This window comes from Falco cherrug, chromosome 2 (genome assembly GCF_023634085.1).
Source record: "Falco cherrug isolate bFalChe1 chromosome 2, bFalChe1.pri, whole genome shotgun sequence".
Lineage (NCBI taxonomy): Eukaryota > Metazoa > Chordata > Aves > Falconiformes > Falconidae > Falco > Falco cherrug.
The window spans coordinates 83,156,625-83,170,170 of NC_073698.1; the positions used below are offsets into that span (position 1 = coordinate 83,156,625).

The 13,546-nt window shown below is 48.2% G+C and overlaps 1 protein-coding gene across 1 annotated transcript in view; it reads left to right on the forward strand.

Moving 5' to 3' along the window:
- The window catches only part of BCOR (BCL6 corepressor), a 59,250-nt gene that overhangs the window by 34,174 nt on the left and 11,530 nt on the right, over positions 1 to 13,546 (forward strand). The window contains 4 exon segments of the mRNA XM_055701813.1: positions 40 to 321; positions 721 to 1,074; positions 7,313 to 7,641; positions 7,971 to 8,240. Coding sequence (XP_055557788.1) covers positions 40 to 321; positions 721 to 1,074; positions 7,313 to 7,641; positions 7,971 to 8,240 — 1,235 coding nt within the window.

The following is a 13,546-nucleotide window of genomic DNA, read 5'->3' on the forward strand; positions in this document are numbered from 1 at the left end:
TATTAGGTCTTGTGGTGTTTGTTTTTTTTTAATTTTTAGGTAACTTTACTAGTACGGAAAACAACCAAGGTCACTTTCTTGAAACTCCCGAGGAAAAAGATCTCTCAAATGAGAAATGTTATTTAGAGAGACATTCTATATATGAAAAGGCGGAAGATCAGCCAACAGAAGATATTGGCCAACATCCATGTCCACGTCTGGACAGGAAGCGTAAACACTCTGGTGAGAGAGTGCAAAATGATGGCAGCCAAAATGAAAGCTTTGTGGATGAACTGCAGGATGAACTTATATCAAAAGCAAAAAAGAAGAAGAACTCCAAAGGTAAGTCAGCATTTTGCTTTGGTCTGTCTCAAGGAATGTCTTGTGAAAGGAACGTCCCTTTGGCTTAATGTGTTTCCATTTTTGAACTTGATAGTTACTAATGTGAGCACTGTCATTTCACTTAAAATTATATATATGTATATATATGCATGTATATATATGTGTGTGTATATATATGTATATATAAAAAACTTGGTATATAAGGGTAAAGCACTAGTCGTTGGACGCTTGTAGCCACAGCAGTGCAAGTTACTGTAGTGCATGTAACCCTTAATAAGCAAACCTTTAAAATGCATAGTGTGGTGGTAAAGCTGAGACTATATGCCCCGAAAGTGAAATGTAGCTTTTGTTTTAAGTTGAGGGGGCTTTTTGATTAATTTTTAGTTATTTTTCCATTAGATGACTGGCCTGAGAGGGAAATGACAAACAATTCCTCTAACCACTTAGAAGAGCCCAATTGTAATGAGGTGACCAACCTGAAGGTGTGCATTGAATTAACAGGGCTCCATCCCAAAAAGCAGCGTCACCTGCAGCATCTTAGGGAACTATGGGAGCAGCAGGTGTCACCAGAGAGATCCCCGTCCGGCAAGTTGGGCCGGCAAAGCAGGAAAGATTTAGCTGAGGCTGTTCAGCCAGAGGCCACTGCAAAGGTCAAAGACTTCACAGAAGAAAGGCACACCAAGAAAAGGTCAGAGGCCAAAAGCAATAGAAGTTGGTCTGAAGAGTCCCTCAAAACAAGTGACAATGAACAAGGTATGCAGAGACTACTAGGGAAACCAGCCGGCTTTAGCATTTACAGTGACGCATGCTGCCACCAATGTTAAGGAATTGTCGAGAGTTTGTTTTTATTTTTTTTTAAGAATTATATATATATATATATATTTCTATAGATGTCCATTTGTATAAGGACTAACACCTCCTCTTTAAGAACTGCCCTGTAGCTGATATTTGGCAGACAAGAAAATGTGTTTGTGTATGTGTGTGTAACTATGTGTTTGTGTGTGTGTGCGTGTGTGTGTTTTGGCTTTAAATACTCTTTCATAGATAACGTGAAGATGAAGTTTATGTCTCTAGAGGAGAGCTGGGGGGACGTACAGCACAGTCATGCTTCTGGGTGTGAGGGGAAACAAACAGGCTGCTAGTTGGTGTAAGTGTGTTTAACCACACATGGGACTGGAGGGGCTGTGACCCTCTGAAACAGTGTCAGCACAGCACAGCTAGCAGCTCTCGATCATGGGAACCCAACTCCTCCAGCACCCTCAGCACTGCTGGGTTTCCCTGCCTTTCCCAGTGCATATGCTTAAGAGCAAAGCTCATCCTCTTCTTGAAGAGGATGCCTTGCTGGTTTGTCACAGGCATGTCCTTTAAACCCCTGTTGCCCCCACTCCCCAGCCCCTTGGCAGAGATCCTCCCAGTGGCTCTCTCCTAAGCTGTTGCTTCCTCAAAGCACATAAACTTTCCTTGGCTTGTTTCTGGCTGTTTTTTCCCCCCTTGCTCTGCTTCCTCCTTTTCCCCATCCTATTCCCCCTTTTCTGCCTGTTCTCTATCCTGGAAGAGATCCCATGGAGGCAATCTGTCAAATTTTCCTTTGGGATGGCCCAGTTGCTCTCCTGTCCCCACTGTCCTCAGCTCCTGAGCACAGTCTGCTCTGCTGCTTTTCCCCTTTCCTGCGACGTTTGCTGCCATAGCTTGGTTGGAGAACTGGTGGGGAATGGCAGCACACAGCCCATGTGGCCAGTCCCCCTCACCTTGCACATTGCCTGTACCTTGTCATGAATCCACATCTCCTGGGCACAGCAGTGAACCCTTGTCTCCTCTTTCGGCTTCTCAGGTGTAAAAGGTTTCAAATTTTCTTCCTTCCTCTCCTCCTCTTACCTCTCCAAATCCTTTGCCTACTTTTGAGGAAAGGCTGTTTCTGGGAGGGGAAGCTGCAAGTTGGACGTTTGGGCTCCTTTCTCCTTGGCAGACCTGGGAGCTTCATCGAACTGGTAGACATTCACCCTCCAGCTGGCCTAACCTGCCGCTTAGCTGAGATCTCCTCAAAAGAAAGGAGCATGAGGAGGGAAGATCCTCTTGTCCAAAGCCATGGAAAGGACTGAGTCCAGGTTGTCCTGCATCAGTGAGAGAGTTTTCCTGGATAGCATCTCCGAAGCAGTCACAGGCAAAAGTATCGACTTCTCTCCTAAAACTCCTCACCCATCTTTCCCCGTGGTAGGATTATCTGGGGGCTGAAAACCCCAACTTTTGATGCTTATTGCTGGGGAAGGTTCTCCCAAAGGATTCATGGAGCAGGGGATCAAAACTTGGTTTAAAAGGAGCTCTGACTCTTACTCCCTTGCTTTATGCGCTGCTTTGGCAAGCGTGGTACTGGCTCAAACACCTCTGCCCACAACCTGCTCCCCTTTGTACTTTTCAGAAAGAGATACCTTGTCGAGATTAAACGAGGGTCACTAACAAGAAACTGCATTGTGTAAGGATGCTCTAGCTTTACCCTACGATGCCTCCCGTGGCAGTGACAGGCTTCTCTAACGCGTGACCTCAGGAGAGAAAAAGAGTTGGCGCCAGATTTATGCGCTGTTCCCAAAGGCATTCAGATTCAGTTGTCCCATGGCTATGAAAAACCTCTTGCTTTTGGAAGCCTCAGTAAATCCATAAACTTGACTAAATTATGCTTCACAATTCATTACGCAGAAGCACTGGAGATCATTCATATCACTTTGCTGACACTTCTCCAGCCCTGTTAAAGTGTAAACTTTTGAATTTCCTTTTTCTTAGTTCACTAGGATGAGGACATTTTCCCCTGTTGTGCAACAGAGCATCTTCTGCATGAAAGTTGCATGGGGATGGAGACTTTTGGCTTGTCTTTCTTGCCCAGGACTAGTTCACAAACTTTTCTTAAACAATCAGATACTGTGAATATGAGAACATACCCTGTTGCTTGCAGCTTTTTTTTTTGCTCTGGGGCTGGGAACAGCTGTTCCTGGTGCCCAGGCACTGATTGTGAACGTGGCAGTCTGCTGCTGGGAAGCTGGTTGTTTCCCAAGAAGCAGGCTATAGCAGGGCATCGAGGTCTGCCCCTGTGCCTGTGAAGCCTTAGTCTAACTACAGGGTGATTTGCCATCTGTTTCTGCACATTTCCAGGAAGATAGAGGATACTGACTTCTGGGCTTGTTGCTCCAGTTGTGTTCAACCTGGGATTTTAGTGTGGGAGGAATCATGCATTGCAAGCTGCCACCGGGCTGTCACCCCTCTGTCACTCAGTCAGTGTCTGCTGTCTGGGTGGCCAAGCAGTGGCTGCTGGAAGTGTTCCCCTGGTGACTTTCAGCTGTCGCCTCCTTGTAGTCTCACTTGCAGGTCAGAACCACAAGAGCCAGGATGTTGCCTGCCCAAAATAATTTCAGGGTAGAGAATGGAATGAGAGCAGCCTTGAGGAGAAGGACTTGGAGGTAGGTGTTCCTTGATGAGAAGCTCAGCATGATCTAGCAATGTGTATTTGCAACCCAAAAAGGCAACCGTATCCTAGTCTGCATCAAAAGAGCGTGGCCAGCAGGTCGAGGGAGGGGATTCTTCCCTTCTACTCTGCTCTCATGAGCCCCCACCTGGAGTACTGTGTTCAGCTCTGAGGCCCCCAACATCAGAAGGACATGGACTTGTTAGAATGAGTTCAGAGGAGGGCCAGGAAGGTGATCAGAGGACTGGAGCAACTCTCCTATGAAGACAGGCTGAAAGAGTTGGGGTTGTTCAGCCTGGAGAAGAGAGGGCTCCGGGGACACCTCACAGCAGCCTCCCAGTGCCTGAAGGGGCTACAGGAAAGCTGGGGAGGGACTTTGTACAAGGGCATGTAGTGACAGGACAAGGGGAGGTGGCATTAAACTGGAAGAGGGTAGATGTAGATTAGGTATAGGGAAAATATTCTTCACTGTGAGGGTGGTGAGACACTGGCACAGGCTGCCCAGAGCAGCTGTGGGTGCCCCATCCCTGGCAGCGCTCAAGGCCAGGCTGGATGGGGCTGTCAGCAACCTGGTCTGGTGGAAGGTGTCCCTGCTTGTGGCAGGGGGTTGGAACCAGATGGTCTGGAAAGTTCCTTCCAACTCAGAGCATTCTATGAGCCTGCCTGCTAGGTGATGTTGCCTGTGCTAGCTCTCTGGGGTGCAGCAGGTTTGTGAGTATAGGGATGCCTGCAACCTCAGGGCATTGTGCCACATGCCTGGACCTGTGGCCAAGGCGGGAGACACAGCCTCTGCTGGGGTCCCAGCTGAGCAATAACCTCCTGGTGCTGCCAACTGTGTGGTAGCCAGCTGTTCTGACAGTCCCCCAGGGAGCTGCAGCCACTCACCCGGCACGAGGAGAAAACCCAGGCAGCGTGGAAACAAAAGCCCCAAGGAGAGGAGTTTGGAGGATCTTGCCCACTGGGAAAGCCGCTGCCTGTCCCTCGGAGCTGCTGCGGGTTGCAGGCAGCACGGCAGCCGCTGGCTTGGCAAGCAGGAGGAGGCAGCTGCTGGGGTGGGAGCTGAACAAGCAAGCATTCAGGTGACGCGGCAGCAGCTGCTTTTCCGTGTGGACCTCTCTGCAGCCTGCTCCTGTGGGAAGGCAGGGAGGTCCTGCTCTGAGTCAGACTCGCCACAACCCACATCAGTCGGAGGCTGGGTTTTGGGTTTTTTGGGGGGGTTGGGGTTTTTTTGGTTTATTTTTTTTCCGCATGGATATTTGGGGATATTCCTGCTCACTCTTGTTTATCTTCTCCCTTCACATATGTAGTGCTCAGAAAGATGGGGTGGGATTCCAGGATTATTCACTTGCCTTTTTTCTGCCTGTGTTGTCTTGCATTTCCCGGGCCGACACGTGGCTTTTTCTGGATAGTGCTGGTCCCTTGCAATGTCACTGATCTTGAAGCTCCTGGGCATAGTGTTGCTACTCTCCATCTCTTAGCTGCAGCACACGTTTAGCCTAGTGCTTGCTGTCACCACTTTGGAGGATCAAAGCGGAGCACAGAGTTTACGTGGAGCTTGCAGGCTGGGAGTATGCTTTTTTTGTGGTGATTAAACTTCTGCTTTTAATGCCTTGGCATCCCTGTGTGGCAGAGCCTGCAGTTCTTTGGGACAGGCTTATCTTCCGGTGTTTTTTTCCTCCACGCTTTTGACATTTCTGTCCTTCTCCAGACCTGTGAGGCTTTTTTCTTTCTATTCGGTTTTTCCTACATGCAGCAGTTTCTTACTTCCCTTTGCACTCACCAGACTACGTTGCTGCTGCTTTTCATCTTTGCTGTTTTTTTTTAGTAAGTGACTAAGTAGATAATGATGATACTCCTGTATTGGAATTGGGCTTTTCATGTGCTACTCCAATTAGGTTAGTTGTGAACAGGAGAATTAAACACTCCTTACTTCATGCTGTCTGCAGAGTTGGAAAGACAGCCTTGCATCTGTAGGCTCAGCCTACGACTAGGCGCCTTCCTTCAGGATTGCAAAGGCTAAAAAACTTACTGGATTTTTGTTGAACAATCTGCAACATCGTGTGTCCCGTAAATTCCCTGACATCTGCTTGGCAAGCCATGGTATGCATCTTTTTCTAGAAAGTGACTTGAAAGAACTGAGGGATTTCTGTTTTCATCTTTAATCTAGAAAGGCTTCTGCGAGTTGCTTTCACAGATCTATTTAAAGGAAGGCAAAAGTGTGAAGCTGCCCACCAAGAGAAATCTAGATTTTATTTTCTTTTTTACTGACTGGCTCTGGATTGAGTCTCTCTAAATAAAGGTCTCTCTTCTCTGAGGAGCTGCCATATTTGCTCCTACCATCTCTTCTGTCCTGAAAGTAGGATCGCTTCAGAGACTTCTTGGAGCAAAGGAGCCTCTTTCAAGTGCTCAGGGTTTTTTCTACACCTTCCCTTCAGTGGCATGGTATTGTTTGGCTGAAGTGTCCCTTCCTTTCCAGCAACCTTTAATTTTTCTGCAGAGGAGTTGGTTCTGAGGTCACCTCAATTCTCTTCCCAAGGGAAATTCAGACTATAAAAAGGCAACTTTCCTGTCCCTGTTTTGTTGTAAACCTGCTTGCACTCTGGAAAAAAAAAAAAAAAAAAAAAAAAAAAAGTCATCATGCTTTTTGCATGTGGCCCACATTGTGGGATCCAGCTTGTTAGAGCTAATCCCCAGAGGAAACCTGGCGCTGCCGGTGTCCTGCCACAGGTGGCAGAGGCCTGGTCTTAGTTCCCCGATGTCCCAGGGCTTCCTGGTCTCACAGAAGGATTCACTTCTGGACGGAGTTCTTGGGAAAACACAGCCGATGGCTTTTCCTGCGGAATCCCCGCCCTTCTCGTAAGAGACTTTGCACAGGCTTCTGTGGGGACAGCTCCTTGCGTAGCCTTCCTTCTCTTGGTTTGTTTTCTAAGTAAAAATGCTACCCAAGGAGATGTTCCCCATCTTACTGCCACCTTAGGGCTAAGTTCAACGTTCCCCCCCACCTGCTGTCCCACCAAGACCTTATCCATGCTCCCACCTCTCTTGCTTTCCCCTCCTCTCCCACCATCCTTCTATCTGCCCTGCAACCACACCTCGCCAAAGGCGGACAAGCCCGGCCGGGCCCAGGCTGCCGGAGGAGTTGGTTCCCCTTCAGATAAAGCAGTTCCAGGTAAGGAGGCGAGTTGTTTTCCCTCTGGCGAGGCGGTGCAGCAGCGGCTTTCCGCTCTGCCTGTGGTGGCTGGGCTGCAGCAGCACCAAGCTGGCACGGCACGGCATGGCACCGTAGGGCTTTCGCTGTGCCCCAGCAGCCGGTGCAGGGCATTTCACATAGTGATTTTTATCAGGGCATTATAGCTGTTGATGTAACGTTAACTGGCAAGATGGTATTTACAATTTGAGTGTGGAACGCTTAAAATATTAATGATTTGGAAATGTAATTGGTAGATCTCTTAAGCAGTTGAGGAGCTTGTGTTAAGTGCTAGCAATGTGTTTTCCTTTTAACACACCATGCAATGTGTAATGCCTTTCCTTCCTATTTAGGCTTGCCCGTATTCCCAGTGTCTCCGCACATGAAGAGCCTTTCATCCACCAATGCAAACAGCAAAAGGCAGGCTCAGCCAAGCTGTACTCCAGCCTCGAGGTTGGCTGCCAAACAGCAGAAAATTAAAGAAAGCCGGAAGACAGATGGGCTGTACACAGACGAAGAGGAGGATTTCCAACATGCATCTCTGCTGCAGAAATACAGCGAGTGTGAGAAGCCATCAGGGAAACGTCAGTGTAAAACAAAACACTTGGCACTGCAGGAGAGGAGAAGGAGGTCATCTCTGACAGGGGATGACACCACAGATATGGAAAATGCTGAAGATAAGGTATCTTTATTTAGACTTAATTGTCCACCAGCCTCTCAGAAGGCAGAGCCAGCCTGCTTAAAACTAATGCGCTGTCATGCATGCAGGGTAGCGGGGAATGCATTTAGATTCGCCTGTGGATGCTTTGCACATTTTGTATTTGCTTTTCTTAACCCAAGTTAAAGGCACTATTGTAGAGGGTGAGGCATCTTGCATTTAAAAGCTGTAGCAGGTCTTTCTTAAAAAATGAAGTATGAGTAGGAAAGCGTAATTCTCTGCTGGCAAAATATAATCCCATCGCTGTATTGTGAAAATGAGGATAAAAAACCCCCACATAATGGTTTTGACAGGTCACGGTAACGAGGAAAGTCAGAAAGCGACCAGAGCCTACTTCAGACTGCGACTCCTCACCAGCCAAATCATATGAGCAGAAGCTGTACGATCGCCTGCAGCAGACTCCCTCATTACTACCCGTCTCACAGCCCTCACAGCTGCCGATTGCAAGCCCCCCTCAGGAGACCACCCCGAGCCGGCCCATGCCGCCTGAAGCGCGGAGGCTTATTGTCAATAAGAACGCGGGGGAAACGCTGCTGCAGCGGGCAGCACGCCTTGGGTACGAGGTAAGGGTCCCTCGGCGCCCTGCAGGATGATGATTTTTTTAAAAAAAACTCAAAAGTTAAAACCCTCTTTACAGTTTCATAGATGGAAATTTTGCAAAGCAGCAGCTTTGAATTTGGTCATTGACATTTGCCCCCACGCCCCCCTTGGTGCATTCCCTTCTCCAGCATGTGGGGCCTGGGACAGGTTGCTGTGGGAATGGGTCCCCATCGCTGCTGGGTCAGCTGGTGGGGACACAGGGTAAGCAGCATCCTGTGTGAACGGGCAAAGGGTAAAGTTTTATTGGTAACCCTTGCCTCAGTTTAAATATAAACCATCTGCAAACAGAATTAATGTTGTTTGTTTGTGGTTTTTTTTAGTAGTCTTTACGGTGATCTTTACTGAGCTGTACGATTTTTGCTTTTGTTATTTGTGAAGAAGTGTAGTTTAGAGGAAGGGTTTTTCCTTTTGCTCTTTTTTTCTCCACGGAGTGTCTGGTACATGACGTGGGATGTAGTGCTTGGATTGTCCTCTTGCATGATCATATGCTTCTTGGTTCTCTGCATGCTTTGTGCTCAGAGTCTAGAGCTGCTTGGCGTAGCTGGAACAATGTTGTCTAATGAAACAGCCCTCCTGTTGCTACAAAAATCAGAAACCAGTGAATCCCCTAGCTCTGCTGTTTTGAAGCACGCTTTTATTGGGGAAATAGGGGCACGTAGGTATGAGTGTCATTGTTGCTCAACTTCACATCTTGCAAGAAGGCATTTCATTGCAGAGAGCAATTTCTGGCTTCGGCATGGCTGCAGCATTTGCCTTGGCAGTGGGAGGGCTGCTTGGACCTCAGAGTTGGGCTTGAGCCCTGTGCTGGAAGGTGGCATCAGCCCGGGCCCAGGTGGGGCCTGCCCAGCCTCAGGGATTTGTTGAAACCTCGAAAAGGCCTTTGTAGAGCTGGAGAGCTTTGTGTGAAGAGGGGCCTTCTCCAGCTCTGGAAGACAGTATTTGTTGGAAGGGTTGTGTTTACCCTAGACAAAGGCTTCTTCTAACCCAGGGCACTTCAGCTGTAGCTAGGAAAAGGAGAAGTGGTTGTTGCAACGTTGCTATGGTAATCTCCGTAATGTAAATGATTTAATTTCCTATGGACCTAACATTTCCTATGGATCCAAAATCAAAATGTGGTCTAGCGTGTGCTCCAGGCTATTGGTGTGTATTTTCTTCCTGCGTGGTGTGTGTCAGGGTGAGTACGCTTGGGCATTTTGCTTTCTGTGCCTGGTGTGCTCCATTGAACACAGCTCAACGTGAGCAGCTCTGAAACTTGGTGATGGGCTGAGGTCTTGCTCGAGCAGGGGCCGAGTGCTCTGTTTGCTGATGGTGGGAGCTCTCTACAGCATTGGCCCTGAGTGGGCTGGTTGCAGAAAGCTGGGGGTGCCAGGGCTTACTGAGGTGGGGTTCCTGTGACCCTGAGGTAACCTTGTGTGCTCACCATGCCTTCCCACCATCAGCTGATTGGGGATTTTGATTTTCTGATTTGAATTCACCCAGAAGTACAAGTGAACACCACGTTTTTCATAGGCTTAAATATTCCAATTGGTTTGACTTGATTGTTTGGCTGGCATTGATAGCACAACAGTGGGTCCTGTTGTTGGCGGAGCATGGGGCAGAGAGGAGAGCCCAGTCCATGTGCCTGAGCTGCTGCTAGGATCCAGCATTGCCTGTGTCTTTCAAGGCCCAGAGCAGTGGGTGGTTGTGCCACCCTGTCATGGCTTTATTTGGCCTGTGTTGAGCTGTGATAGTTTGGTCAGTCATGGAAGCTGTGTAGCTGTGGTGTTTCTCTTGCTAGTGACTAGACTACCGCAGTTAGCAGAAAGCTGAATTTCCGCTGCTGCCAGAAAGATTATAATGGTCAAAAAGTTACAGGTTCCTCTATTAGAAATAAATAAATAAATATGTACTGATGGGTCAAAGTAATTTGCTGATCTGTGACCTGTGGTAGCTGCACACATCTGTTTTCTGCCATCTTCGTTAGTGGGGCAGCAGCCTTTGGTGGTTGCGGTGCCATGGCCAGGGGTCGTTGCTGAAGTGGGAGTGTTGGATGCTCACGGGCACATGAAGGCTTCTCATAGCTGCTGTGGTGGCAGTGGGTAGCCCAGTGGCCCCCTGCCAGCTTGGTGGCAGAGGAGGCAGACGAGTTTGCATCACCAGGGCCACAGCTTATAGAGGGATGCTGAGTGCTGATGCAGGACTTGGGAGCTGGAAGTGGCTGGCACCACGGGCACCACTGAGCCCTGACAGTGGCAGGAATGCTGTATGGGACAGAGCAGCCCTGACAGCTCTGCCCTGAGACTGGATGATCTTGTGCCTGCCCTTGGCAGCCTGCCTGCCTGCCTGCCTTTGCACAGGGCCCTGCGGCCATGCAGAGATCCCACCCCAAACCCAGAGGCAGTGCTGGCACCTTAAGCATGCAAAGGTGCTGACGAGCTGTATATATCGCTCCTGGACCCACAGGGCATCCAAGTGCTGCTAGCTCAGGTACCTCTGCCCTACTCAGTCGCATGGTGCAGTTGTGCTCCGGATAGTTGCAGGAGCAGGATGCAAGCTGTTAGAATTTTGCATGTGAAAACTGATGTGAGAGTGAAATGTCGAAGGACAAATGTGTCTGGTCAGATAAATTGTAGGGCTGCAGCTAACAAGGCTACTTAACGGCAGTGTGGCAAACAGTCTTTGGCTCTGGAAATCCATAGGGTCTGAGCAAAACCCTGCTGAAGCTGGTGGGAAGCTTTGCCTTTCCTTCGCTAGGCTTCTGCGCCAAGCCTTGCTTCATCAGGGTATTAACAACCCATCCCAGTGTATGGGCGCTCTCAAATCCATTTGGTTTTCCCCATTTGAAACAAATGACTTGAGATAATAGTAGTCTTAAAACTGTAATTTACTTTTTGTGAAGGGGGAATTATAGGGAGCGTAGAGTCTTCTGGGGAAAAAAATTACAAAAGGCTTGCGTAATGAATTTGATGGGAGAGGAAACACTGGCTGTCTTTGTGCCGTTTGTTGCTTTTTGGTGTGTGACTGGACTTGGAAAGTTCTCTGGTGAATTTGGGATTAAATCTTGCCTAGGAAGGCAGTGAAATTAGAGGAATATGTGGTGTGTGATAGGGGTTGGGGAAAGATGGTGTTTGTTTACAGGCGTTTTAAACGCTCAGGAAGACAGGGCTTACCTAGGCAGGGGAAGAATGTCTGGCCCTGGGGATGCTTCACACGAGGGTCTGGCGCTGGGTCCCCAGTGGCTCTGCTGCAGGAGCAGGAGCTGAGCGTCATCCTGCCCTTGCATAGCTCCCCTAGGGAGCTCCTGCACCCTGCCTGGGAATGAGCATCACCTCGAGCATCATTTCTGGGACTTGGCATGGCTGTGGTGAAGCGTTATGGCTCAGCTTTATAATGCCTTGCCCAAGGGCCATGTTTCGAGGTTAAGTGGAGGGCAATAGTGCTTCTTAGTGGCAGCGTGTGCGCCCAGGGTATGGGGGATGCGCAGGGGGATGGTGACCCCTTCCCTTGGAAAAGGGGCAGGAGCTGCTGCAGGGCATGGGTGGGAGACAGTAAAGGGAAGGGCATCTCTTTGTTAGGTGAGGATGGAGCATGCATATTTGCATGCACCTTTTAACGCTACTGTTTGCAATTTGTCTAACAAACTGCAGGCAGCAGAAGCGGTGGTGGCACATATCTTGCCTGGTGATGTGCTAGCTTGACTCTTTGGATTAACTGCGAGTGATTTTCACTGCTGGTTTAAATAGAGCACCTGTACAGACATTAAATTGCCCTGTGGCACTTTCACAGCCTTTCTCTAATGTTAGTGAGAGATGCTTATGAAACCAAAAGTGTGTTTGTGGCACCACATGTTCCTGTATTCGGCAGCGATGGCTTAATTTTTTTTGAAAATTGAATAAATCATGTTAAAAAAAGTTAATGAGGCATTTAATTAATTAACAATGTAGAGTTTTATGGTCTTTATGGTTACATTTTGTGGTTAATGACATTCTTCTTATAGCCTCTTAACACAGAATTGCCCGACAAAATTGTCCTTTTCGTCCAGTAGTAGGTATTCTGCCCTACGACGAGCCTTTCCTTTTTACAAAAATAGATGAAAGGGCTTTTATTTTGAGTTGCAGAATCTATTCTAAATGGTAACTGCATGCTAAAAGTGGAACTGAATATGGCAGCTGCTTCTGCTACCTATATCCATCTGCTAATTTGCCTGGCGGGGTGGTCTGGTTTTGAAGGAAAATTCATACCTCCAGGGTATAATTTTGCACAGCCCTTTCTTATGGGATTGAGGAAGTGCAGGGTAAAAAGCATCCATTCTGGACTGATTTTTGGGCTTCGGGCTGGTAAGCAGGAACATGAAGAGCCCCCTGTTTGCTGGGAGGCGGGTGTGTGGGGATCCCAGGTTAAACCGATGGGTGCATCAGGTGTAGGTGGTCCGGTGGCAGGTGAGGGGGATGCTCTGGTGCCTGGGACGGGGCAGCTCATTAGCTCCCCACTTCAGCTTGTTTAGTGAGGGCCTGCTAAAAGAGCAGCTTCATGCTGTATCCTAGATACCAGCTCTCAGGTCAGGTATACCCAGAGAACAGATTATTGCGGGCTTTCCGGTAGATTTCAAAACGGGAAGAATAAATGCATCACACCCAGCAGTTGTTTTATTCTCTTGTATTGGCAAGGCAAACACTTGCCTTCTCCATGCCCTATCTGGCTTGGCGAAGATGTCACTCAGCCTTCAGGAGGAGCAAATGCAAAATTAATGGCTTGCTGCTAATCTGGGAACGCAGGGGCTATTTTATATGTACAGTGTCACTTAGAAATGGGTAGGTTTTTTTCTTTTGCATCTGACACAAATCAAGGAAGACTCGCACCATCCTAAATTTTTGGTTGAGTGATGGAGCAGTCATTGTTTCAAGGCTGCACAACAGCGTAGAGCTGAGTCTGGCCTAGGCTCTCGACCGTGGTATATTTGACTGCAAGATGAATTGTGTTAAATTCACATGGCTTCCCACGGCGCCGGGCTCGTTATTGGAACCTGGCGCCTGGCTTTAGTTCTGCATGCAGAAAACCAGGGTGGGTGAAAATGGGATTTCCCCGATCTTGATAGAGCCGGGCTTTTTTTTGTTTGTGAATAGCAAACCGTTCTTTGTGTGTCTTAAATGTGTTTTGTTTCGGGTCATGCACTTTTTCTTTTTAAAATCAAACTGACGTCGGCTGTGCTGCTGTTGTGCTTGCAGAATTTTCTGCTAAAAAATGCAGATGTACTAGTAAAACCTTCCTGCTAGCTTTATGCATGGAAGTT